Consider the following 27,553-nt stretch of genomic DNA (forward strand, 5'->3'; position numbering starts at 1 on the left):
TTTCCTTTTATGATTGTGCTTTTATTGTATCTAGGAATCCTTTGTCTAACACAAGGTTGCAAAGATGTTCTGTTTTCTTCCACAAGCTTTACAATTAATGTTTTATGTTTAGGTCTATGACCCTTATTTCAAATGGGTTTTTAAAAATTGATTCACAAGTATAAAATCTATTCTAAAACAGATTTCAAATTTAAGTAAACAAAAAAAAAACTGTTTAAAGTATGACTGTTGATAAATATACCCAAAATTTCAGGTTATAAAAACCGAACATGTGAAAAAAATTCTAGCTTCAAAGGCTTCAAAAGAGTCTGTGCTATTCACTACTATAAATCATTATAAAATATTTTTGGAACGCTGTGTGTTTTACTCTAATGGAATCATGATCCTCTAACAATATAAAATCATCCGGATTACTCAGATAGTGAAAAAAAACACTAGTACTCCAACTAAAAGCAAGCTCCCAGACCAAAGCATTCTGGAAGTTTTTAATGCCACAGGAATCTACAGATGTGACCTTCTGAGAAACAGCCTGACAAAAAAAAATTCTGAGTTAATTCTAAGTAGTATGAAAACTGTGAGAGATTGGCTACTAAAACACCAGAATTTGAGATGCTTTATTAATTTGTTTTTAGGAGGAAAAGCATTTAGTATATTTTTAAAAAGGACTGTCCAGGAAAATCAAACACATGGTTATTTAATCCATATTTACAAATCTGTTGCCATAGCAATAACTGCTCAACCTCTCATATACTATGTGGAACTCATTTCATCACTAGCAACCAGGGGCCTGCAATGACCCTCCTGGATCAGACCCAAGACAGACCTTAATTTTAGGGTATAATGATCCTATTACAGTAAAGACCCAGGTTAGGAACCCCATAGAGAACTACATCATTGAGAGATGGATATAGAAGAGGCAAAGTGATAAAGAAAACCAAGGAAATTAGCACCTTAAAATCAGGGTAATAATTGCCATTATATCAGGGGCACATTCTTATGCACAGTACTCCAGGTTAGCCTCAACTGGACTCATTGGGCTATAATTTGTTCCATTCCTTCAAAACCACCTAAGAACCTTTGTGGTAATCATTAAAAACTAATTCAACCTGTTCCACAGTTCAAATTTCTTTCTATGATTTCAAAAACTGCTTTGTCAAATCTAGGTACGACAAACATTTCTTTCTTATCCATGGCCCTCTTCTGAAATTCCAGAGCAGAGATACTCAAATTTTAGTGTATGTATGAATCACCTAGAGAACTTCCTAAAAAAATGCATGTTCCTGGGCCTCACCTCTCAATATTCTGGGATGAAGCCCAGGGTTCTGCATTTTAAACTAGTACCCCAGAAGATTCTGATAAAGATGGTCCAGGACCTACACTAACTGCTGATTTAATCTACAACAGTAATTTCCAAATCATTAGGAAATCAGAAACACTGAACCAGAGGGTAAGAAAAAGAATGCATTCTCCTACAGATGCCCCAAATCAGTGGCTTTCAAACTTCTGTTTGGTACATCCTAGAAGAATTTTGGGAAACTATATATCCTCTTGTATGTTTAAGCTGGCATCTAAGATTTTTCACCAGAAACTGAAATCATTCCAAAGAATCTGATGAATGGTAAATATTATATTAAGATAAAATTATAACACCACCCCCTGCATTTTTTTCTTTTTGACAGGGTCTTTCTGTGTTGCCCAGGCTGGAGTGCAGTGGCACAATCATAGCTCACTGCAGCCCTGACCACCCCAGGCTCAGGTGATCCTCCCACCTCAGCATCCCAAGTTGCTAGGCATGTGCCACCATGCCCAGCTAATTTTTGTTTTATTTTTTAATAGAGCCAGGATTTTGCCACGTTCCTCAGGCTAGTCTCCAACTCCTGGGGCTCAAGCAATCTGCCTACCTTGGCCACCCAGAATGCTGGGATTACAGGCATGAGCCACTGCACCTAGCCAACACCACACTTTTACATATACTGAAGGGAACCTAAATAGCCTAAATTTAAAACGTTATTAAAGGAAAAGCTCTGTCAGTAAGATTTTCGCTTTTTAAAATATGCTTTTCGATGAGGTTAACATATGTATAGAAAAGTATACAAAGTACAAGGCAGGGCATAATGAATTTTTACAAAGTGAACACACCTGTGTAACCACCACTCAGACTGTGTATAGAACATTCCCAACATGCCTAAAGTTTCCCTCAGACCGCTACACAGACTATCCCTCAGTCACCCTTGTTTTTAATTCTTCCATTCATTTCCCACAAAGAACAGGTTAGCCTAACATATTTAATACCTGTCTTTTACATCATATCATACCTTCTCTAAAGCAAAATTATACATAGGAATTGAGATATAATTTTATTTTCCTGTGATCATAAGGCTATAACTGTTTATATATACATGACTGATTATCGTTGCAAGTTTTGTAGTATACAATTCATCCAAACACCAATGACACTCAATTCTGTGAACTCCTTCCTGATTATACATCAAAAATCACAAAACAATCTGTCATTAAAATTATGTGTACTGATCTATCAGTTAATAGCTAGATTATATCCTCCCCTTCAATTATTTTAAAAACAAAGAAATAGAAACTACCATCATGCAAAAAGGATTTGTTATGCTATTACTAGAACTCAATTAGACACCAATTTTTTTGTACCTTTCTTTGGAACCCTGAAAATTTCTATACCTAAGGACAATATACCAGACTAAGATTCTAGGTGAGCCATTTTTTAATAAAAATGAAAAAACAGTAACTGTGAAGGGGCAATAAGAAAGGAAAACCCATCATGAGATACTTCCAAGAAGCTCAATTTTAGGAAAGAGAACCAGAAACTCTCTCCTTTAAAGCCGTCCATGTCTGTATCGCCCTTAGAAATTGTTTACTCATGCTCAGCGATATGAACACAACAGTTTGATTTGCAGAGTCCTGTCCTGTATCAAAAATTTCTTTTTCTGGCTGGGCGCAGTGGCTCATGTCTGTAATCCCAGCACTTTGGGAGGCCAAGGCAGGTGGATCACTTGAAGTCAGGAGTTTGAGACCAGCCTGGCCAACATGGTGAAACCACATATCTCCTAAAAGTACAAAATTTAGCTGGGCATGGTGGTGCATGCCTGCAAACAAAGCTACTGAGGAGGCTGAGGCAGAGAATCGCTTGAACTCAGAAGGCAAAGGTTGCTGTGAGCTGAGATTATACCCCCTGCACTCCAGTCTGGGTAACAGAGCGATACTCATCTCAAAAAAAAAAAAAGCTTCTTCTTCATTTTCTTCTTCTTCTTTAAGGACATTAATTACTGCTGCTAGCCACATGCCCCCAATGTCATGTACCTTTAAATGAAGCAAAGCAGCTACAAAGAGCATTACCTTGGAAAGTGATTAACTTTTTGTGCTTCAGAGAGGGTACGAAGTAAGAAGGGCTTCAGGTGGGATCCTGTCCACATTAGGTTATAGTCAGTGCTACTTGGGTGAACCTGAGGGCAGACAGAAAGACAGGAAGGCAAAAAAAACATCAGAGATACCCCTTCTCCAGGAAAAGCAATGGCAGAAAAAGCCACAGTGATTTTTCACCTACAGTGTACTCACAGGGGTGGCCCAATTAGTATGTGAGCCTAGTGAGACAAAAGCAGTGCATCACAGAACAAATTCAAAGAATGGGAGGATTGGGCAAATCCCAGATGCAGAAACTAAGATAAATTAACCCTGCTATAGAAGTCAATGATGTCTCAATATTCTTGCATGTTAAAATATGAGATGAAGGCCCAACCCCAGCTCCTTTCTCAGGCTGTCCTTATTCTTGCAGATACTGAGTATGAAGTGTTAATCAGAAATAAACTTTATAGTAGCATATCAACTTAGAATTCACTCATTCATCCATTAAGATTCATTGGTCCATCATTTCAACAATTAGGCACCGTGCTGAGTGCCAGAAACAAAACAGCAACAAGACAGGACACAAACTGGTATCAGAACTTCCCTCATGCCCATGTGCAGTGGCTCATGCCTGTAATCTCAGCACTTTGGGAGGTCGAGCCAGGAGGATCGCTTGAGTCCAGGAGTTTGAGACCAGCCTAGCAACACAGGGAGACCCTGTCTCTAGAAAAAGAATTTTTTTTTAATTAACCAGGAGTAGTGCCATGCATCTGTAGTACCAACTACTTGGGAGTCTGACGCAGGAGAATCACTGAGTCCAGGAATTCGAGGCTACAGTGAGCTATGATCATGCCATTGTACTCCTGCCTGAGTACGCAGTAAGACTTTGTCTCTAAAAATAAAAAATTTTCTAATTTTAAAAAAAGAGCTTCCTCAAAATATCTCTTAGAACTCTCAAGCTAGGAACGAGACAGTTATCAACTGTCACAAAATATCTATAGTGGAAGTCTGTTCAGCCTTTTGCCTGTCCTTTTTGATGTCAACATTCTAATCTTCCAATTTTCTCTGGAGAATGGTTTACTCCTTGGTTTTCGAGAGCCTGCCAATCACCCACCCCTCCCCTCCCCCAAGAAGTGGATCCATGACCCAAGCTAAGCCAATCATTCTAGCTCCAGAATGTGATTTTTTTTTTAGAAAGGAAAGGCAAAAGGACAATGAATGGAGTCCAGCCACATCCATGGCAGTGCCTTGAGAAGATGATCCTAAAGACTCCTGTTCCTAGATCCCCGGGGCTGTCCTGGTCTCTCTCCTTCAAAAGGCCTGCCTTTTCAGCTTTTTCTCTGATTCCACTAGTCCCCTCTGCATGCCATGCTGACAAATTCCTTTTGGTTTTAAGTTAAGCAAAGTCCATTTCAGTTGTCTGCAATCAAAGAACCTCAATTGGGTATCAGACAATTTCTTATGTACAACTGTGCCCCTGGCCCAAGCCCAAGAACATAGCAAGAAAAAACTTTTTCTAAAATCGTGTGGAAATGTTTTCCATGTAATGCAAGCAGAAACTGGTAAAGCCACTCCGAAATTCAATCTGAGCTCTGCATCATCATTAAGCATTGGTCCCATGTACTTCCTAGAGCTGGCCCTGTTAATTGGTAAAGTCAGTTGGGTGGCTAGGATTTTCAGCTTTTAAGCAGATCAGGTGAGGTAGTAAATATAAACTTACTTCATGAAATCCATGAGCTGTCAGAATGCTGCGTACCAGGCGACTGTCCGTTCGTACAATCTTATAAGACAAATGATAACGTTCTAAAGAAAAACAGAATCAAGCTCAGTAACCAGAAAGTTAACTGTAAAAACAGAAATAAACTGTAACATGGTGGCTTAATTATACTCAATAACATTACATTCTACCATTAAAACGATTATAAATAAGTTGAGCATATTTTGGACCATGGGTTCTTAAAATGAGACTTACTGGAATCATTAGACATGGGTGGGGGAAAGTTACACCTTTGTTTTCACTAGTTTCTAGTTGAAATTTAACAATGTCTTCCATTAGGAATTTAAGCAACAAAGCAGGCAGTATTAACATTATCTGTGACCCTGCCACCAACAGATGTCAGATATTTTAATATTATTTAAAAGTTGTTACAATTATCTCAAAATATCACTTATTCTCACAGTATTTAAAAATTATAGTAGTTAATAGAGCTTCACTAGATTGTGTTATTTAATGCACTAATAAAAAAGCACACATATCACAATTTCTTACAAAAATATTTGATTGGTATATTTCAATACAATGTATTTCCTTTGTAATTATTTACTTTTTACAATCTACTTTAAAACATTCTTCTTCGAAGAGGCCCACAGGCTTCTCCAGACTGCCAAAGGAATCTATTGAACCAAAAAGACTGAAAACCCCTGCTCTAGATAGCCCTCTATCCTATAATGCTGATTACCAGTACATCTTAGACTAGAGGTTAGAAACAGGTAGCCAAAGGGTGAAATCCAGCCTGTACACGTGGTTTGTGTGTTTCTCATGGTGCTCTAAAAATAAAATTGAATTCATTGCTTAGTTTCTGAAATTGAAGGAATTCATGTAAAACTCTAGATTTCTAGGCTTCTCTTAAAAAACCTGGAAACCTGGGCTTTCTTCTCTCCAATGGCCAGAATCAGCTGGAGAACTGCAACTGCCCCATTCAGGACAGGCTGGCACTCCTCAGTTCAGCACAGCGCCTGGCCGGCTTCAATCAATCACATTTCCTGCCAGGGACAAGCAAGCATTAGTATGTGGACTGTACATAATTATATATTTTATATGGCAAATTAAAAAATTAAAATGGGCCAAGCATGGCGGCTCACGCCTGTAATCCCAACATTTTGGGAGGACGAGGTGGGAGGGCTGCTTGAGGCCAGAAATTTGAGTCCAGCCTGGGCAACATAGGAGACCCTGTCTCTACAAAATACAATTTAAAAAATTAGCCAGGTATGATGGTGCATGCCTGCAGTCCCAGCTACTCAGGAAGCTAAGGCAAGAGGGCTGCTTGAGCCCAGGAGGTCAAGGCTGTAGCAGTGAGTTATAATCATGTCACTGCACTTCAGCCTAGGTGACAGGGCAAGACCCTGTTTCAAAAAAAAAAAAAAAAAAGTAAAATGCATTTAATATCATTTCTCCTACTCCTCCTAAAAGAAAAATACAATTGCCACCACACTCAGTGGCAAATCAGATTCTCACGGCAAATCATATTCTTAAGTAGTAAGCAGTGACAAGCCACTTCTAATCCATTATCACCTAACTATAACCCAATTCAGATATACTGAACATGCTCCAAAAAAGGAAGGGTGAAATGATATAATGCAAACATCACTGCTGGAGATTTTAAGTTCATATATACCCTGTGTCTGGTAGCCCTCTGTGTGCAATAAAGCTGGTGGATAGTATATTTTAGTTTAGAGGTTATAAATTGGTGACACAGAATCAGACCCAGCCTGCAGATGTGGTCTGTCACTCAGATGCTTTAAAATAAAACTGAATTAGTTGCAAGCCTTTGAAAATTGGAAGAATTCATATAAAAATCTAGATTTCTAGGCTTCTCTTAAGAAACCTGGAAATGATGGTTATTTTTATGTGCCAACTTAACTGGGTCATAGGATGCCCAGATACCTGGTTAAACTTTATTTATAGGTGTCTGTGAGGGTGTCTCCAGAAGAGATGAGCATTTGGGGACTGAGTAAAGCTGACTGCCCTCCCAAATGTGGGTGGGAATCATCTAATCCATTGAGGGCCAGAATAGAAAAGGGTAATTGGTTGAGTTCTCTCTCTGCCTGATTGGTTGAGCTGGGACATAGATCTTCTCTGCCTTCAGCACTCCTGGTTCTCAGGAATTTAGACTCAGAGTGGAATCTATACCACTGGCTCTTTGGCTCTCAGGCCTTCAAACGGGACCAACAACTTCCCTGGGTCTCCAGCTTGCAGATGGCAGATGATGAGACTTTTTAGTTTATATAATTACATAAACCAATAACCTTATAACAACAGTCATTCTCCCTTCTTCCTCCCCGACTCCTTGTATCCTATTGCTTCTGTTTCTCTGGAGCACCCTGGCTAATACGTACCGGGGCCTTCTCTCCCATAACAAGAGCCCTGACTAATATGCCTAGGCTTTCTCTCCCAAGACAAGAGTCAAATGGAAGATTGCAACTGTAAACTGAAGCTGCCCAATTGCCTAAGTACCACGTCATCCCGTGTTTTCTTCTGTATAAAAACATGAGGCAGAGCATGGTCCTCCTTGACTACTAGCAAATGGCCAAATATCCTACTTCTAAGCGTCTTAACGTGCATCACATCAATTCCACCAGGAAAGCACAGAATTTCCTCTTCTGCAACCACTCACATGTGTCCCTAGAGGCGACTTGAAGTGCTAGGACCCCTGGCAAGTTCGAGGACTGACCGCAGCAGAGCAAATGAAAACAAACCAATAATCTGTCAACACAGAAGTACCTAGAAAGCAGTGATTTGCCTTAAAGCATTTAAACAAAAATAGCATGGGGAATCAGAAGAAAGAGAAAGCTGACATTTTTGACTAAGAACACAAAAATAACTCCCTTAATGGCAACATAGTATAGCTGTGCCCTAGTATCAGAAAATTAGGTTCCCTAGGACTAGGATTAAGATACCTGTGCTGTCTAATGCGTGTGACTAATAAGCACTTGAAATGTGCCTAGTGGGACAAAGGAACTGAATTTTTAATTTTATTTAACTGTAGTTAATTTAAATTTAAAAATGAACACTTGATTCAATTACTGGAAATCCTATTTCAAACGACTTGCCTGTGGGGAAGGGAAGAAACAACGGAGTGTACAAATTTACTTTTTCAACTACAACAGCTATAAAATCTAAATACAGACCTAATATTTCCAACGAAAATTTTGCAGCAAGTTGAGATGCTCCATTATGTTAAAATATATACTAGATGTAAAATATCTTTTTAATGATTTTTTTATATTGAGTGAATGTGGAAATGATAATATTCTGGAACATATTAGGTTAAATAAAATATATTATTAAAATTAATTTCACCTACCTGTTTCCTTTTACTTTTAAAAATAATGCTATTAGAAAATTTCAAATAACATATATAGCTTGCGTCATACATCTATTGCTAGTCTATATAAATACAAACTTACTAAACAAATACCTTCAGGGGCAAATTGCAAAAAAATGCTTTATTCTAGGAGATGTTTACTTTAAGCTGAAAATACCTATGTTGCCTCTAATATACAATCCCATTTACACATTTAAAGTACATACAAAAAAACCAAGGTTACGATAAAGAAAAAGCCACATTCTTGAAATATTTCACAAAACATTAGAAATCATATTGTACCAAAAATATTAATAGCGAATTCAATGAAACATATAAAGAGAAAAGATAAAACTGGTATCTATCATGATGAGATCAACAGAAGGTAACTAATGCCCCAGATACACTTCTCAGGGGGATTTAACCACAGGCTTATGATTTGAGCAGATCTATGTCAGCTATTTAAGAGAGCAAAAAAAAAAAGTTGCAGATTGAGTATTTAACAATAGAGAAAACTGAGACAGCAACTAGCAAAAGTCATTCAAATTATTCTTTTCATTAAGGAAGGTGAAGAAAATTGTTAAGCCACAAGGAACTGGGAAAGACACAGAAAACTCAAAAACAGAATTTGAGAAAAGTTTAGTTGCTTTTTCTTTATCACAGGAATGTATAAAGAAGACGACTTATAGATTCTAAAAAAAAGTAATTGCTTAAATAGGTGACATGGATGGATATTATTTTCCAATAAATGTTAGGTAATCTAAAAAAGAAGGGTCTGCCTATTGGCATAGAATACGACTACTTTATGTGACAAGCAGACGAAAAGAAGTACGTTTGGGGGGAGTATCTGTCTTCATCCACCTTTAACATTTTGGCTCAAATCATATTTAGGAGTTTCTCAACAAGGGGTCTTCAGTTGCTCAGGCTTCAGGGAACATGAATGAACTACATCCCTTTAAATGGTAACCTAGCAACTTGCTGAGGGGATTAGAACCCAAGGATCCTTGGGGAGGAAGGAGGATTCAAATCCCAGAAGCAAATGCTCACAGTCCTCTGAACTCCTGAATTATCATGGGACAATGACAAAAGTCATTAGCACAGATCTTATTCAATCAGTAAAATAAGCAGCACGAGTTTTGAGTGCCTACTATGTGTCAGACATTAAATGATCTCATGTAATCCTCACAACACCTGCAAGGCAGATATTCTCTCCATTCTACTAACAATAAAACTAGTTAAGAGAGTCTAAGTCATTTGCCCAAGACTCACAGCTAGGAAATGCCAAGGCTGGGATTTGAACGAATGACTAAGAATCCAAGGGTACACTCTTTCCACTATACCACAAGATGGTTCTGATCCAGTGTTATAACCTGTGAAGATGGCTACAGGCTAACACCAGGACTCAGAGCAGTGCTTAAAATATAAGAGGAGCAGGGATAAATGAAACTGATAATATACAAACAATACAGAAAACAGGAGAAATCAAAAGTTGGATTTTTAAAGCTGGGTCTTTAAAATGATCAACAAAGCCAGGTGCAAAGTCTCATACCTATAATCCCAACACTTTAGGAGACTGAGCTAGGAGGGCTACTTGAGGCCAGGACTTCAAGACCAGCCTGAGCAACACAGAGACCACATCTCTACAAAAACCTCTTTTTTAAAACTAGTTAGGCATGGTGGTGTGTGCCCGTAGACCTAGCTACTCAGGAGGCTGGGGCAGGAGGATCACGTAAGCCCAGGAGTTTGAGGTTGCAGTGAGCTAGGATGGCACCACTGCACTCCAGCATGGGTGACAGAGTGAGACCTTGTCACTAAAAAAAAAAAAAAAAAAAAAATTAAAAATTATCAATGAAATTGACAAACCTCTAGCTAGACTAAGGAAAAAAGAGAAAAGACTGAAATAACTAAAATCAGAAGTGAACGTAGGGGCATTATTACAGACCTTACAGAAATTAAAAGGATTATAAAAGAATACTATGAACAATTGTATGCAAACAAACTAGACAAGCTAAATAAAATGGATAAATACCTAGAAATACATAAACTACCAAAACTGATTTAAGAAGAAATAGAAAACATGAATAGACCTACAACAAGCAGAAGTTGAAGGGAACCCATTCTATGAGGCCAGCATTACCTTGACACCAAAGCCAGAAAAAGGCATCAGAAGAAAACTATAAATCAACATCCCTTATAAATACAGACAAAAAATGTTCAACAAAATATTAGCAATTATACACTCTGACAAAGTGGGATTTATCTCGGAATATAAGGGAGGTTCAACATATAAAAGTCAGTCAGTGTAACATACCACATTAATAGGATGAAAACGGAAATATAATTTCATTTGATGGAGAAAAGCATTTGACTAATACCTTTTCATGATAAAAATATACAGCAAACTAGGAATAGAAGCAAGCTTTCTCAACATGTAAAAGGATACTTACGAAAAACCCACAGCTAATATCACACCCAATAGAAAACAGAAAGCTTTCTTCCTATGATCAAGAACAAGACAAAGATGCCCTCTTTCTATTCAACACTGTACTAGAAATTCTAGCCAGAACAATTAGGGAAGAAAAAGAAATAAAAGGCATCCAGATTGGACAGAAAGAACTAAAATTCTCTCTATTTGCACATAATATGCAGACAAACCTAAACACAAAAACTATTAGGGCTAATAAATGAGTTCAACAAGGTTTCAGGATGCAACATCAATATAAAGAACTCAGTTGTATTTCTATACACTAGCAGTGAATAACCCAAAAAATGAAATTGAGAAAACAGTTCTGTTTGCAATAACATCAAAAAGAATAAAATATTTAGGAATGAATTTAACCAACAGGGAACAAGACTTGTACACAGAGAACTATAAAACACTGATGAAATTAAAGAAGTCCCCAAAATTGGAAAGACATCTCATGTTTATAGAAGACTTAACACAGTTAAAATGGCAATGCCCTCGGAAGTGATTTATAGATTCAATGCACTCCCTATCAACATCGTAACAGCCATTTTTGAAGAAATGTCTTTTGTCATGTTGAAAGGCTTGCTTAAGACATATCTGGTCTAATATCCATAACATATAAAACTCTTATAACTCAACAATGATAAAGACAACTCAATTTTTAAAATGAAAAAAGGACTTGAATAATCATTTCTCCAAAGAAAATACACAAATGGCCAAAAAGGACATGAAAAGATATTCAATGTCATTACTCATTAGGAAATGCAAATCAAAACCACAGCCAGATACCACATCACATCCACTGGTATGGCTATAATCTCAAAAACAGAAAATAACAAATATTAGTGAGGATGTGGAGAAACTGGAACCCCTATACATTGTTGATGGGCATGTAAAATGGTGCAGCTGCTATGGGAAACAGTTTGACACAAAATAAGTTAAACACAGAATTATACCATATGGCCTACCAATTCCATTCCTAGGTATGCCCAAAGAGCTGAAGATGGGTGTCCAATAACAACTTTCCCATGAACATTCATAGCAGCACAATTCACAACAGACAAAAGGTGGAAACGGGCCGGGCACAGCGGCTCATCCATGAAACCAAGGCAGGATTGCTAAGGACAAAAGTTTGAGATCAACATGGGCAACACAGTGAGACCCTGTATCAAAAAAATAAAATTTTAAAAATAAAATTTTTAGAAAAAGGTGGAAACAAAAAAAAAATGTACAACAACTGATGACTGGAAAAAAATTTCAGAGGAAAACAAAATGTGGTGTATCATTGGAATATATTCACTAGTATGCAATAAATGTTATTCAGCCATAAAAAGGAATGGAGGACTGATACATACTCCAACCTGGATGAACCTCGAAAACATTATGCTAAGTGAAAGGAAGCCCAACAAAAAAGGCCACATATCACATGACTCCATTTATACAAAATATCCAGAATATGCAAATCTATAAAAACAGAAAATAGATTAGTGTTTGCCAGGGACTGGTGGTATGGGGGCTGGGATAACTACTTAATTGGTATAGGCTGTATTTTTGGGATGATGAGAACGTTCTGGAACTAGACAGTGGTGATAGCTGCACAATACTGTGAATATACTAAACAACAATGACTTGTACACTCTAAAATGGTTAAAATTGTAAATTTTCTTATGCACATTTTGCCACAATAAAAAAATAAACACATGCACACATGATTCTGGAAAAAAAAATTCAGAGGAAAAACATAAGCAGAAAACAATTTAAGAAATTATAATATTTGAGTACAACAACTCCACCGATTTTACTCACGGCCAAGGCTCTTTCCCTATATATATGTCATATCAATTTTTTCAAGACCAGGATGTCCAGGCCATGCCCAGCTCCATCCCCTGTGGGAGAAGTTATACCCACCTCCGATTACTCTCATATTGTTGTCCTTTGTCAGAATAGCCTCAGCATGGAATACCAAAACTGGAATTCTCCTGCAGCCTCCAGTCCACATGATACATGGATGATCCCTATAACCACAACAAAAGCCTTCATTAATTTACAGCTCAAAATCTGAACTGCTGATGTAGATTACTATGGTTTGTTGCTTTGCAAGTTTTCCCTTACTTCTGGAATAAAAAATCCCAAATACCTGGTGGGAAATCATATCTCCCATTCTTAGCTGTGTATTTAAAATTAACTCTATCCCTGGTCCAGGGATGGGCCTTGATTGGTTTCAGCCAATCAAGGTATTTCATCATTCAATATAGTTATTGGTTCAGAGATAGGCACATAAACCAACTGGAGCCCATGAGTTTAAGGAGACATGTTCTGAGACTGTGAGAAAGCAATGGCTTCTTTCTCTTCTGTAGTGGCTACAGAGCCTGTCTTCCTCTTTATGGTACAGGAGGAGAATGAGAAGTATGGAACTGCAACAACCATTTTGTGATCTTGAAGGGAGAGCCTTAGCTGTTGGTGAGGGAGAAAGTCAGCAGGAGCCTGACTGAAGAAATCGAGATCCTGGGTGTTAAAGCGGGAGTTTCAGAATCAAGACGTGCTTAAATATGAGTGAACATATTCTCTCTATTACCTAGGACCACTGGATTATGTTTTAATTCTTTGTGCACACAAAGAATCCTAACTGAGTTCACAATAATTTACATACCCCTTTTACACTCTATAGTACATTTTCAAGCCAATTGGATGATGCATCCTAAGATTCTGAGCTAGGAACTCTAAATTAATACAAGTATCCCAATTAAAATCATGTATTTTGGCCAAGTGCAGTGAGCCACGCCTGTAATCCCAGCACTCTGGGAGGCCAAGGAGGGTGGATCATCTGAGACCAGGAGTTTGTGACCAGCCTGGCCAACATGGTGAAACCTCGTCCCTACTAAAAATACAAAAAATTAGCCACATGGGGTGGTAGGCGCCTATAATCCCAGCTACTTGAGAGGCTGAGGCAGAAGAATCAATTGAACCTGGGAGGCAGAGGTTGTGGTAAGCCGAGATCGTGCCATTGCACTCCAGCCTGGGCAACAAAAGTGTAACTCTGTCCCAAAAAATAAATAAATAAAATAAAATAACACATTTTAAAGAAAGCCCATGCTAAATGGAACAATATATATTTTCCTCCAGTATAAAACCACAGGAGAGAAAGAGACTTCTGACTTTATTCTCTTTCCCTATCCTCAGGAAATCTCAGCTTAATTTTAGGCTGACAGATATTTACTCAAAGATTAGGAAAATCTTCACCCTCATTAGGGCAGGGAGGTAGGAAGAGAAAGAAAATTAAATGAACTGAATCCCTACTATGTGCCAGGATTTACACTAAGAGCTTTCACATCTCACTTAATCGCCTTGCTCATACTACAAACTAAAGAAAAACTGTCTCAGAAAGGTTAAGTAACCTGCCTAAGGTCATACAGCTGGTTAAATAAGGGATGAGGTATTTGAACCCAACATCTGTATTCTTTCTACTGTTTGCCTCCTTAATGGCATTTCAGCAAAGTTCTATATATTGAATACCTTGGATTCAATTCTTTGAGAACTTAAACTAACCAATTCCTTAAATGCAATACAATCCATTTGGCAAAGATTCATTCAATTCTTAAAAACTCACATAACCACATCACTTAACAAGGGCCGCACCACAAATCTCAGGGCCAAGTCCCTCCCAATCCAACTTTAAAAAGATCCACACTCTGAATGCACAGTCTTTCAGGCTCCCAATCCTACGAGTGAAGCAGTCTTTCGACTTTAGCAAGTTGCCAACTGCTTTTTAGTGAAGAACGCAAACAACACCATACCTAGTTCATTCCCTGTTTTCTAGAAATGGCAGGTAGATGCTTATTTTTCTTGTCCTTCAACTTGGTGACAGTACACACTTGTGAGAAATGGTGTTGATAGGGTACCTTTTTCAGCAAGAAAGATTTTTTTGTGGCTTGCTTGCTTCTTCAACACCTGTAAAATGTAGGCATGAAGCCAGCTGATTCCTATGATCTCTTCCAACATTAATTTTTCCACTATATTTCTAAATCAGCAAGTACAGAAAAAACAGGCGGCCTACAAAGTCTTGGACAGGAACTCTGGAAATTATCCAAAGTTCTCTGTCTATCTAGCACTAGCTACCAACTGGCACCACTATGCCTTAGCATTTACAAACAATGGACTGCTGCTCCAACTTAAAAATGCCTGACAGGAGGAACACAATAAACAGATACACAGCTGAGAAGAGCCCAGGCCCTAACTGTACTATCTGTGGAAAGACAAGTCTCCAACAGAGAAATCTTTCACTTACAACCTGTGGAAAGATAAAAGAGGGAGTAAACAGTAAGGTCAGCTAAATAACACTTAAGACATACGTGAAACTGTCATGAAAAACATGCTCCCACCAAGTGGTGCTAAAAGGAAAAACATTCAGAATGATTAGGAAACTGAAAATTGGGACTTTAAATTTTCATACACATCAGAAACTGGTATATATTAAAATCTACTTTTATAAGCATGAAAGAACAAAGAATTTGAATAATTAATTGCCAAAGTAAATCGGTTTTGTGCTTTGCTTTATTGAAAGCCTAAAAACATTTTGGTTTTCCAGGAATAATTTTATGAGAAATAGACATCATTCACTCCTGGGACTCAGCCTACATAACTCAAAGACGGAACTGTGAGCAGCTTTTGCATTCTTGCTTCTAGGCCGTCTTCATACCATCACCCCATTAGAAATGCCTTCCCCACTTCTCTCTGTTCATCTAAGCCCACTCTCCAAGGCCCACCCAAAGTCTCACCACCTGCAGGCAGCCTTCCCCAGCTCCTTCAGCCCATTAAGATACCTTCTTCTCTGAACTTCCATAGCACCCACTTTATAATAGATTGTTGATCTTTTTAACTGATATAAAGCCAGCCTTTTACAACAGCAATTAAAGTTGACATTTTTTCAATGACCAAAGAAATCTTACATTACATTCTTATAAGAAAGTTTCTTTTTTTTTTTTTTTTTTGAGACGGAGTTTCACTCTTGTTACCCAGGCTGGAGTGCAATGGCGCAATCTCGGCTCACCGCAACCTCCGCCTCCTGGGTTCAGGCAATTCTCCTGCCTCAGCCTCCTGAGTAGCTGGGATTACAGGCACGCGCCACCATGCCCGGCTAATGTTTTTGTATTTTTAGTAGAGACGGGGTTTCACCATGTTGACCAGGATGGTCTCGATCTCTTGACCTCGTGATCCACCCGCCTCGGCCTCCCAAAGTGCTGGGATTACAGGCTTGAGCCACCACGCCCGGCCTAGAAAGTTTCTATATCTATATACAAAGTGGTATTAGGGATCCCCAAGCAAAATATAGAAAAATAGCCTCTTTACATTTTCTATTTGAAACAATGCCATGCAAAACAAGGACTGCCTGGACAGTTTCTATTCCTGAAGTCCAAATTGCAAGAAATTAATACTTTAACACAGCAGAGGGATCTGAGCAGATCTAACAGATGTCCATGGATACACATCTTTGGATCAAGTCAACATCTTCAGATGATTTAAGGCCTTCAAACTTCCAAATCAACTTTTAAAATGTAAGCCTGCTTCAGGTGTGAATAAGATTGATTTAAGCTTCCTAATCCAAAAAATAAGTGTCTGATAGACAAGACATAAGCTGATGAAACAAGATTAACAGTTAAAAATCAACAGGAGTTTGAAAGGAAGAAGAGGTCCATAAATTTGGATGGGAGCAGAGAGAAAATTATACCTTTATTTTCACTAATTTTTACCAGAAATTCAGTATTTCTTAATTATGAATACAGGCAACAAACCATAGTAGTACTGGCATTATATGTGCCTTTGATGTTAGCTAAAATGACAGCTTTTTTGGTGGTTTTTTTTTTTTTTTTTTTTTTTTGAGACAGAGTCTCACTCTGTCAACCAGGCTGGAGTGCAGTGGTGTGATCTCGGCTCACTGCAACCTCTGCCTCCTGGATTCAACCGATTCTCTTGCCTCAGCCTCTTGAGTGGCCGGGATGACAGGTGCTCGCCACCACATCCGGCTAATTTTTGTATTTTTAGTAGAGTCGGGGTTTCGCCATGTTGGCCAGGTTGGCCTTGAACTCTCGACCACAAGTGATCTGCCCACCTCAGCCTCCCAAAGTGCTGGGATTACGGGCATGAACCACTGTGCCCGGTCAATTACAGGTATTTTTATATCTTATTACAGGTGTTGCAGATATCTCAAAATATCATTTACACTTAACACCACTTCTAAGTTATAGTAGTTTAAGACTCACCCCCTAGATCACATGTGACCATGGTCTTTCTATCTAAATGCTAGTGTGATGAGGCTGGACAATAATCGGGCAACTCTCCTCCTAAAAATCATTCAGTCACTAAAAGATGACACCTCATACTGGTGCCCCAGACATCTATGCTGCTTCCCAGTACTCCCCATCTATAATGGTTAATCAAAGACCACCATCTCAGTGTACTGATCCTATACAAACAACAAAAACAGTCGTCATGCTGTTGTCTTTAGCGTGAAGACAACACGCTAAAGTTAAAACAAAATTTAACTTTCCCAGATTTTAAATGATCTTATTATTTAATGCATTAGTAAAACAGCACATATTACTATATTACAAATTTGTTTTAATAACTGCATTTGAATGTAATTAGTACTCTTTGCAATGACATGTACTTTATTTTAAGCCTCAGAAATATTCTGGTAAGGAATCCATGGCATAAAAAGGGTTAACAACTCTGATCTAAGGTAATATAAAGTATAAAGCCTTCATTTATTCATTCATTTCATTATTCTGTCGGCAAGAATTTACTAAGTTCCAACTATAATATTAGGTCAAACTATTTCCAATTGTCAGTATTTGACTGTTTCTGACCTACCAAAATGGCAGTTTCATATAGTTCAATTTAACATTTGTCAGGCCCAATCTGTAAGCCCACTAATAAAAGAGACAGTAATGGTGGTAAAGAACAACCTTTAAAAAGGGAAAGACTGATACCTGCAGCAGAAATTTGAAGCTTTGTGAAATGGGTAAGAGGCAGCACACTAAAAGCAAAAAGTCAGAAGAAGGGAAAGTAACCAAAGGGAATTATCCATTTAATTATCCCGAACAAGAATGACCCAAATATACTGTCAAATCTCTATTATTTTCTGTGACCTAACAGTGATAAGAAATATTTCCTCAAAGCTTTCTTAATGCTTCAAAAATTTTTTTCAAATTACAGTAAGTACTCTTCTACCTTATAAGAAGGCCACCACAAATTTCATTATTAAAACCAATAAAAATAATGCCTCATTTGTATAGCACTTACAAAGTAATTTCACACACATTATTCCATTTGAGTTTCACCAGACCCCTACAAAATACCGTGGGAGATATTATCTCTCTTTTTCAGATTACACAGCACACATGTATCCAAAAGGAATCATGGAGAATCTTAAAAATAAATTTTACCTTTAAACCAGATTCTCTCTTTACTCTGTCAAGTAATAATTAAAGGAGGCAAAAAAGCAAAGTGACCAAAATCCAGAAAAGCTAAGTCTGAATCTCAATGCATCAACTACTCTCTATGGGTCGCTGGGGAAATCTCCGGATATTTATGACTGAATTTAAAAAGTGAAAATAGTAACACCTTCAGATTTAAAAAGATATAAGATACAGATGAGACAAAGCCTTTACTGTCATTTATAGTAGCTATACTTACCATTATCACTCTTTTTTTTTTTTTGAGACTTGCTGTCCAGGCTAGAGCGCAATGGTGCGATTTCAGCTCACTGCAACCTCCGCCTCCCAGGGTTAAGCGAGTCTCCTGCCTCAGCCTCCCAAATAGCCAAGATTACAGGCACCTGTCACCACTCCCAGCTAATTTTTGTATTTTTAGTAGAGATGGGGTTTCGCCATGTTGGCCAGGCTGGTCTCAAACTCCTGACCTGAGGTGATCCACCCGTCTCAGCCACCCAAAGTGCTGAGTTTCAGGTGTGAGCCACCACACCCAGCCATTATCATTCATTTTTATTGTGATGATCCAATAATCATGAAATTGGACTCTTAACTAAAAGAACTCAGGAAAGCAATGTGGTTCAATGGACACAGTACAGGCTACAGAATTCTAATACCTTGTCTCAGAGTTACTATGGTAAGTTACCTGACATCTCTATATTAACACCATTTTATCATTGTAAAGGCTTTTGAGAAAATCAGCAAATGTAACTAATGCCATAGAGTTTCGGCATGTTTTTCTTCAATATTGAAACATTTCAAAATCTCCTAAATTGGGAGCTCTGAGCAACAGTTCACCAAGAGCCACTACCTGCATTTGACAACATCTAGAGCTGGTGTTCACTTATGAGCCCAGAAAGAGAGCCTTATCTCATTTCTCATAACTGATAGGGACTGAATAATAAGACTTTAAATTACATTACGAATAGAAGCTAAAACCAGAGTTAGATAGTACCCAAGGAATGACACTAGATAAAAGAATATATAAGTAAAAGAGAACTATTTTTCATCCTAAAAGCACAGGTCAAAAGCAGGCTTGCTGTTACTTACTCTTGACTTATGACCTCCTCATCCTCTGAGGATGCTGTTTCCTCCAGGTCCCGGGCCATCACGATTGGCATTTCCTTTAGGGTTTGTCATACAGTCAGCAGACAGGGGCCTCAGAGACCTTTCCTAGAAGATTCACCAGATCAAGCAATTTGGATGGCACAGATTCCTGCAAGAAATTAACTTGATCTGATCAACTGACCTGAAACACAATGCCGTTGTCTATTGGTTATTGCTGATCATCTAAGTAATGAGGATGACTATATTCCTAAATAGTGCCCAACCTCTAGAAGTTTACCTTCCATCACAATGCCTCACTATGCCACAAAAATCAAGATTTTTTTTGAACATACTGTCTGTGTGCTATATATTTGAATAGCTGTTACTAAGTTTGAGTTTCTCATTATTGACTAAATCTAATATGCACCAAAAAGATAGACTCTTCACTTTCAGGGCAGTCTGCGGTAGGTGACTGATTCCCTAAAATATATATTCCTTGCTAGACAAACCTGACCTGGGTTAAAAACAAATAAATAAAAACTCAAGGTTTAAGACCCTTGCAAACATTTATTTAGACTTTATGACAAGCACGCTGACAAGACGCTATCACGTTTCCAGTAAAATAAATTCAACAATGAACTGAAAGACGAATATATTCTCCTGAATCAAAGGTCATATAAATAGTTGGTGGGGGAGGGGACAATGCCCTTCCACTCTTAAAAATTATTCTTCCTTACTAAAAATCACGAACTTTGATATGACTCTGGAATGGGCAATAAAATTGGGAAATTTCCAACACTATATTTCTAACTTAAAATATTTTTTTCCAAAGGAAAAAAAGTACACGTTCGTTGTGTGTGTCAGAAGAAACAGGAGCTACAAATAAAGAAAATGAACATGTTTAAATGACCATAATCCCATTACTCAGAGATAATGACTTGGTGTCAATCCTTCTCAACTTTTTCATGCATTCATAAATACGATGAGACTGTAAATAAGACACACACACACACACACACACACACACACACCCCGACCCTGATAATGATCCCTACAGATCTTCGGCGCAGTGGGCAATGTCTAACAACTTCAATGGCTTTCTTCCGGGGATTCTCAGCGGGATCACACACACACCGACCCTGATAATGATCCATACAGATCTTCGGCGCAGTGGGCAATGTCTAACAACTTCAATGGCTTTCTTCGGGGGATTCTCAGTGGGATTTCTCAATCTTTCCCAAAATGTTGGGAAATCCTTTAAGTTTAAACAAACAAAACCTCCAAAAGGTAAGGAATGCCAACCTTTCCTAGGCTGCCGGCAGAGCGGGGAGAAATAGGTCGATCGGAAGAAGATTAGAGACACTCGCCTAAGCAGACTTCTCGCCCTAAAGGAATCTGCTTCTCAGCCCCACCCCCAGCTCACCCCAGTCGCAGGTAGGTCTGCAGATGCTCTCCCCGGGAAGGACAGGACGACCCCGCCGCCGCGATTCAACGCTGCGTGCCCGGAAGCCAATAACTACTCCCGGGCTCTGAGCGGGAAGTGCGGCGGCCAGCGCCAGCCCGGACCCGGGAAGGCTCCTCCCCGGGGTAGGGAAGCGCGCCGGCGCAGGCGTTTACCTGTCTCATCTTCCCATGGTTCAAGCGGGCAGGCGTGGACCACACTCTGCTCCTACCTCTCTCTTCTTTCCCCAGCAGGGCTCCGGGCAGCCGCCGACTGCTGCTTCCCCGGTTACTACAACAACCAACAAGCAACCGCCCGCTCGGAGCCACTGCGCAGGCGCCCGCCACCCGGCGCTGACAACGCGCGGCTGCAGGCGCGGGCGAATGTCGTCACCGCCGCGCACGCGGGCGCAGAGCCCTGCCCTCAGCAGAAGGGAGTCTTCTTTTTTTCCGCTGTTTTTTTCTCCGCCCCTAAGAGGTTGACTCCAAACCCGGAGTTCCGCTAGGTCCAACAGGAGGGCTTACTGCGTGAGCGGCGTACCTGAGGAGAGGCTTAGGCAGCGGCAACTGCTGATTGGCAGTAAAGGGGTTCACTCCCTATCTCCTGCTTGGGCAAAACCGGGACAGCCAATCACAGAGAGGACTGACAGAAACGACCCAATCCTGGAGCAGGGCTGAGGGAGGGGGCGGGGACAAATGGCTCAGGTGGACTCCCGGCTGGAGCTGTCCTGGGGGAGCTTGTTTGCGGCGGCTGCTGCTGCCACGCCTGTACTGGGGGTCCGGTCGCCAGGTAAGGAGAATATGGAGGATTAAAGGGATGTAGGTGTCTGTGTGGCTTCTGATTGAGAGGATCCGGAAAGTCTGGAAAAATGGAGGTGGGATGGAAGGAAGATACCTGGAAGGCAACCTTTTGGGGGGAAAGGGTTCGAGAGGCGATAACGAGGGGGAGCTAGGAAGGTGGAGAAGGTTTAGTGAATTCAAGGAACGAAGGAATGGATGAGCGAATGAGCAGCCACTATGAGCCTGGCACTGTACAAAGAGCCTTCACTTTTTCTCATATAATTCTTACAATAATCCTCGTTAAGAAATATCAATGGGTTGATATTTCTGTCTCCGTTTTGCAGATGAGGAAACCGAGAATGAAAAGTGTAAGTGACTTGCCCAGGGTCACACAGCTACTAAGTGGTAGGGCCAGGATAAGAATCCCTTTCTTCTGATTAAATTTTAACACCACACCTATGCTGGGCTGGGCTGGGCCGGGCCAGGGCCAGGACAAAATTTGGAAATAGATGTTGTATATATGCTAGGAGGTCCTAAAGCTTTAGGGAAATTAGGTTGAGAAATTGGCAGAGCAATTCAGAAGTGCGCAGACTCTGTCCTTATCAGCTATCTGTTGGAATTTCTAAGAGCTTCTGTGAAATGGAAGGATACATTTTGCAGAAAAGTGGAGAGGGGCATCCATGCATCTTTTCTAAACCCTGGAGGAGTCTCCTCTTGAAAGAGGGTGAGAAAATAAAGACGGTAGGTGGATTTTGGCCCAAGTGATAATGGCCTATAATGTCTAGTAGACCCTCAGTCTCTGTGGTCTTGGACAGAGCCCACCTTTGTGATCCAGCTCTCCCTGAAGGGTGCATCAATTCACCATTCCTTCTCTAGATCTCTTGTTTGTTTGTTTGTTTGTTTGGGGTTTTTTTTGTGTTTCACACTGTCTTGGGCCATCACTGACTTTAGTATCTATCTCACTGGGTAGCGTAGAACAATACTGAAACTTACGTTGCCTGACAACAGATAAACCATGGGCCAAGAAGATAATGAGGATGGGAAAAAGTCATCCCATTATTAAATTATTTATCTATTTTGGTTTTATTTAAATCAGACTGACTGAAATCACTACTCAACAAGAGTTGATCTAAGCCTTTAAAAAAAAAAAAAAAGAGGGTGCAGTGGCTCACACCTGTAATCCCAGCAATTTCGGAGGCCAAGGTGAGTGGTTGACTTGAGTCCAAGAGTTCAAGACCAGCCTGGGCAATGTGGCAAAACCTCATCTCTACAAAAAAATACAAAATTAGCCAGATGTTGTAGCACATGCATATAGTCTGAGCTACTAGAGAGGTTGAGGTGGGAGGATCACTGAAGCCTGGGATGTCGAAGCTGCAATGAGCCATGACCATACCACTGCACTCCAGTGTGGGTGACAGAGTAAGATCCCATCTCAAAAAAATAAAAAAATAAAAAACAAAAAGTATCTAATTGTATTTTCTACACAACTTGAAGACAAAAGCGGATATGGTATGCTTTTCTTTCTCAAAAATGGGAACTTCATTAAAATAGTCTCAAACAGTGAGGTAGCATTGCAAGAGTCCAACAGACCATGATTCTTAGCTCTGCCAACTTTGCTGCGTGACCTTAAGAAACTCATTTAACCTTTCTGTTCCAACCATCATCTGTAGGGTAGAAATATTAATAGAGCCTGTCAGCCTCCCTGTAAGGATTAAATGGTAATATATGGTAGGTGCTTGGCATAGTTCATGGTGTAAGTGCTTGATGACTGAAACCTATTATTCTTTTGCAAGCCAACACCAGAATTGCTATTTCCTTTGCTATATAATTTTCTTACTAGTCCTAAAGTCACACGTTAACTTAAAACACACAATTTATAAATCTGGAAAAGGAAAAGAGGCTTTATCTCTTGCAAAGGCTCATAGCCATCCCACAGGGAAGAGTGCCTCCCACCAAGACCAGAGACAGGTACTTTGAAGGAGAAGGGTTTGGGGTAGAGCTTTATGCTGGACAGGTTGGCTAAACATACATATTCAACAGGTTCCAGGAGGAGCTATGAATATTCATGAAGGTGGTCCTGATACGTGCATATTGAACAAACATGCATGTAACCACATATGACCCTTGTTCACTTTGGAGTGGAGCCCTCACATTGAAGTCAATTACAGCTAGGTGCTGTAGGTCAAGAAGTCTTTTCAGGACACCAAGACACTCAAGTGTGTGATCTTGGTAAACTGGCCAGGAGCAGTCCACAGTCAGTGATCTTATCTGAAGAAAGTTACTGAAATCCGTCACTTGTCCAATCAAAGCTGTAGTCACAACAGGTGGAACAGGGGTCAGGTAGTCAGCCTTTGTGAGCTGGATGAGCCACAGTTGTCTTAATATTGCTTATCTCAAGGCCAGTGCTTGTCTAAATGCTTTAGAAAAAAACCTGATGGCAGAATATAAGTTGTATTCTTTAAGTGTCGGAGTGTGTGACTTAACCCTTGCCTGGCATGGCCTTAGGTCTTGTTTATAATTTGGTAACATTTTGCACAAAGAACCTGTTGTCAGTCTTATGATCTGTATGTTAACGTAAATGCTGGTAAGTTGCTGTCCCTAAATCTGAAAAGGGAAAGAATATAACAGGGCATGTTAGATCTCCCATCTCATCATGGCCAGGACCTTAGTTTTAGGATTTTTCTGGGGTCCCCTAGGCCAAGAGGGGCTCTTTTCAGTCCGTGGTAGGCTTAGGATTTTATTTTGAGTTGACACACAGCAGTTTATTTATGTTTAACTTTTAGATTGTTTTTCTAGTTTACGGAGCATGGTATACCTGAGAAGCAGAGTCTAGAAAACCTAGGGATGTACATAGTGACCTCACCCCACAAGTTCCACTCAAATGTATAAAGCTCTACAGGCTTGGAAGAAATCCGTTATCAATAGCCAGGCAGGTGTCTGTGCGTATAGTTAGAATCACCTTTGAGCTACTTGTATTTCAAAGGAGTGGCATGAAAACGTGAAGGTATAGAAGTGAAGATAGAGGACTGATTCCAACCCAGAGGAGGAGTTCTGATTTAGGGTAATATTTTGGAGAAATTGCTTAGACAGAGATAAGTACTGTGCGACTTATTGCGAAGTATACTGTTCATTCACCTCTATTAGTGTGAATAAATATCTTTTCTTGGCCTGCTTCATTCTTCCTCCCTTCCTACTTATGGTTAACATAGACTGGCCCTCATTATCTCATGCCCTCTGCCTTTGTTTCCAAGGCAAAAAGCCCTCCCAGGTTTGAGGGGAGTCATGAGCCGTTTCCTGAATGTGTTAAGAAGCTGGCTGGTTATGGTGTCCATCATAGCCATGGGGAACACGCTGCAGAGCTTCCGAGACCACACCTTTCTCTATGAAAAGCTCTACACTGGCAAGCCAAACCTTGGTAAGAAATAAAAGAATGTCTGCATCCTTTGTAGGACTGGCCCTATGCTGTGGTTCCCAAACCAGGCTGTACATCAGAATAACCTAGGAAACTTCAACAAACACAGGTACCCATCTCCCTCACCAAACCTATTTATTGAACCTGGATGGAGCTCAGGAATCCAGTTGCTAAAAGCTTCCCAGATGATTCCGATGCTGCCTTAGTTAGCCTTTGGCAGCCACTGGAGTAATAGACTTTGTGGTGAGAACTTGACCCTTTTTCCTCCAGGCTTCTCTGAATACTTTTCATTCATTTTACACTGCCCTGGGCAATTTCGCATATTTAAAAAAAAAAAAAAAAAAGGCATTATAAGGGCAAGTGAGGAATTAGACTTATGTGGTGACTCTGTGTTGCCTCACTAGAAAGCCATAAAGAAGCTTTTCCTATATCTCAACGCCCTCTTCAGAATCAGGTTGGGGCTTACATGATTCATATTCCATGTTACAGATGGAAAGTTCTTAATCCAAGGTCTTCCCATGACATAGTCCCTGAGAAGATATTTAAAATCCCTTCAAGTTGGTCTCCAAAAATGAAACTTAAGAAGGCCCATGGCGGCCTTTCCTGGCTTCCTGAGCCTCTCTGCTGAGAGTGTGTGTCCATTTCAGCTTGCACTTCATCACGCTGATGTGTGGGGTAGTTTTAAGCTGCAGCACTGTTTCACAGCAGATGACAATTCTGTGTCACATTTATAGCTAACCCAGATTCAGGCTCTGACCTAGCTCGTTTTTCTGCAGTGTCTGGGTATAAAATGAAATTAAGTAGGCTAAGGCTCATTTTAAGAAAAGCTCAAATATAATAAGAGTAAAGAACCTGGGAAAGAGAGCAGAATAATTCCATCTTTTCACCTTCAAAGGCTGCCCTCAGATGATCATGGAACCCTATATGGATTCACAGATTTTTAGAGGTTATCTTTTCTAGCCCTTTGAGTTTAAAGTTGAGGCAAAGAAGTCTAGAGGTCATGTGACTTAGGCATATAGCTGAGCGGAACTTTGTGTGTGTATGTGTTCATCCAGCACACAAATGGAGGCTGCCATCTCCTTTATGATCTAGTGGCCATCATGGTACTCTCCTAAACACAGCAGTGCTTTAAAGGGTCCCACAGAATTTCACCTGATACCTAATCTGGTTAGGGCGGGTTGAGTACTCTTAACTAGAGAAATGTCCGTAGTCTTCTCATGAGAAAAGCTATCAAATTAGTTTATAAAGAATGTAGCTCTCCAGGGCTAATGCTAGATATTTGGCTGGAATTTTTTCTCATTACCATCTAAAGGTTTTCAGTATTGTGAATTTGGGAGAGCTGTCTGGTTATCCAAAGGCTGAAAAAATCCTTAAAGCCCAAGTAAACATGAATAGACCTTCCAGTTGTCAGTTTTGTCCCTTAAAATTTCTCTTACTCAGCAGGCAATAGACCAGCAAAGGAAGTATCTTTGCTTTCACTCTTTTGACATTCTCAAGCCACTGGATGCCTTAGCTCCATGGTTTTGCATTTAAATCACCCAAGCAGGGAATTTCTAGAAAATACTTATACTGGGTGCCCTCCTCCAGAGCATACGATATAGTTTGTCTGGTACCCAGGCCTTGTAATTTTATAAAACTGCCACAGTTGATTGTAATAAATGCCCAGAGTCAAGAACCACTGTTATGGTGCAGTATGACCCATACTTTCAGAATAAGATATTTAATACAGCAATGTCAGAACAAAGCCACCAAGAGCAAGGTGCCCCCCAGCAAAGAAACAGTGCTTTGTCCCACTGCCATGTACACAGGAAACCAGCCTGGTATTGGTTCATCCAACAGCGTAGATCTGGATGCAGGAAGAGACCCAGGCACTCTGATATCTTAAAGACCATATTTGGCCATCTAAACTGGTCCCCAGTATCTCTGAGTTCTCTTCTGGATCAGCCTTGAAAGCGTGCTGGCCTCCTGGCATCTTGTATTACCAAATCATTCTCTACAACATTCCCCCAAACCTGTCCTGATCCAGACCCTCTTGGCTTCCAGGACAGAAGGGGTAAATTACTACATCTAGGAGTTATTTGCCTAACTCGGCTCTTTGTTGGGTTTCCACCCTTGGAACTTCCTTCTATTTCTCATGTGTGCCACTAGGACCTCCATCCTGCCCAGCCACAGAGAGGTCAGATTCAGCTCCCTACCTCCCATGAACCACCAGTGAAGTAGGAGGAGTTTGGAAGGAACCCCAGATCTCCCCTTCTCAACACTCTTGCTTTTTTCTGCCACACAGTGAATGGCCTCCAAGCTCGGACCTTTGGGATCTGGACGCTGCTCTCATCAGTGATTCGCTGCCTCTGTGCCATTGACATTCACAACAAGACGTATGTAAGGGAAGGAAGAGCTTTAGCATCCTTTTGTTGGAAATCAGATGCAAGGCATACATGTTACCTTGAGTAATGAGAAATGT

The 27,553-nt window shown here is 40.0% G+C and overlaps 2 protein-coding genes across 28 annotated transcripts in view; one reads left to right on the top strand and one right to left on the bottom strand.

Moving 5' to 3' along the window:
- TTLL5 (tubulin tyrosine ligase like 5) overlaps positions 1-21,226 on the bottom strand; it is a 283,926-nt gene extending 262,700 nt beyond the window's left edge. For 22 of the 26 annotated variants that reach the window (XR_004271639.1, XR_004271640.1, XR_004271638.1 and 19 more), the window contains exons 1-5: positions 21,078-21,213; positions 19,464-19,629; positions 12,835-12,941; positions 5,096-5,178; positions 3,370-3,476 (exon numbers count right to left, since the gene is read on the bottom strand). Coding sequence is in view for 22 of the 26 variants with exons in the window: in XM_032287240.1 (XP_032143131.1) it covers positions 3,370-3,476; positions 5,096-5,178; positions 12,835-12,941; positions 19,464-19,534 (368 nt within the window). In the remaining 4 variants the exon portion in view is untranslated. Of the gene's footprint in view, positions 1-3,369; positions 3,477-5,095; positions 5,179-12,834; positions 12,942-19,463; positions 19,630-20,515; positions 20,584-20,616; positions 20,716-20,883; positions 21,001-21,077 lie in introns of those variants that run through there. The other 4 variants (XM_032287224.1, XM_032287243.1, XM_032287225.1 and 1 more) reach the window with 4 other exon arrangements.
- Positions 21,227-21,277: 51 nt separating this feature from the next.
- The window catches only part of ERG28 (ergosterol biosynthesis 28 homolog), a 31,478-nt gene continuing 25,202 nt past the window's right edge, over positions 21,278-27,553 (top strand). Inside the window, exons 1-3 of one of the 2 annotated variants that reach the window (XM_032287259.1) lie at positions 21,278-21,690; positions 24,932-25,095; positions 27,377-27,467. In XM_032287259.1, coding sequence (XP_032143150.1) covers positions 24,963-25,095; positions 27,377-27,467 — 224 coding nt within the window. In that variant the 5' untranslated portion in view covers positions 21,278-21,690; positions 24,932-24,962. The remainder of the gene's footprint in view (positions 21,691-24,931; positions 25,096-27,376; positions 27,468-27,553) is intronic. The other variant, XM_032287258.1, reaches the window with a different exon arrangement.

Source organism: Sapajus apella, unplaced genomic scaffold (genome assembly GCF_009761245.1).
Source record: "Sapajus apella isolate SASKATOON/1434 unplaced genomic scaffold, GSC_monkey_1.0 scaffold20, whole genome shotgun sequence".
NCBI lineage: Eukaryota > Metazoa > Chordata > Mammalia > Primates > Cebidae > Sapajus > Sapajus apella.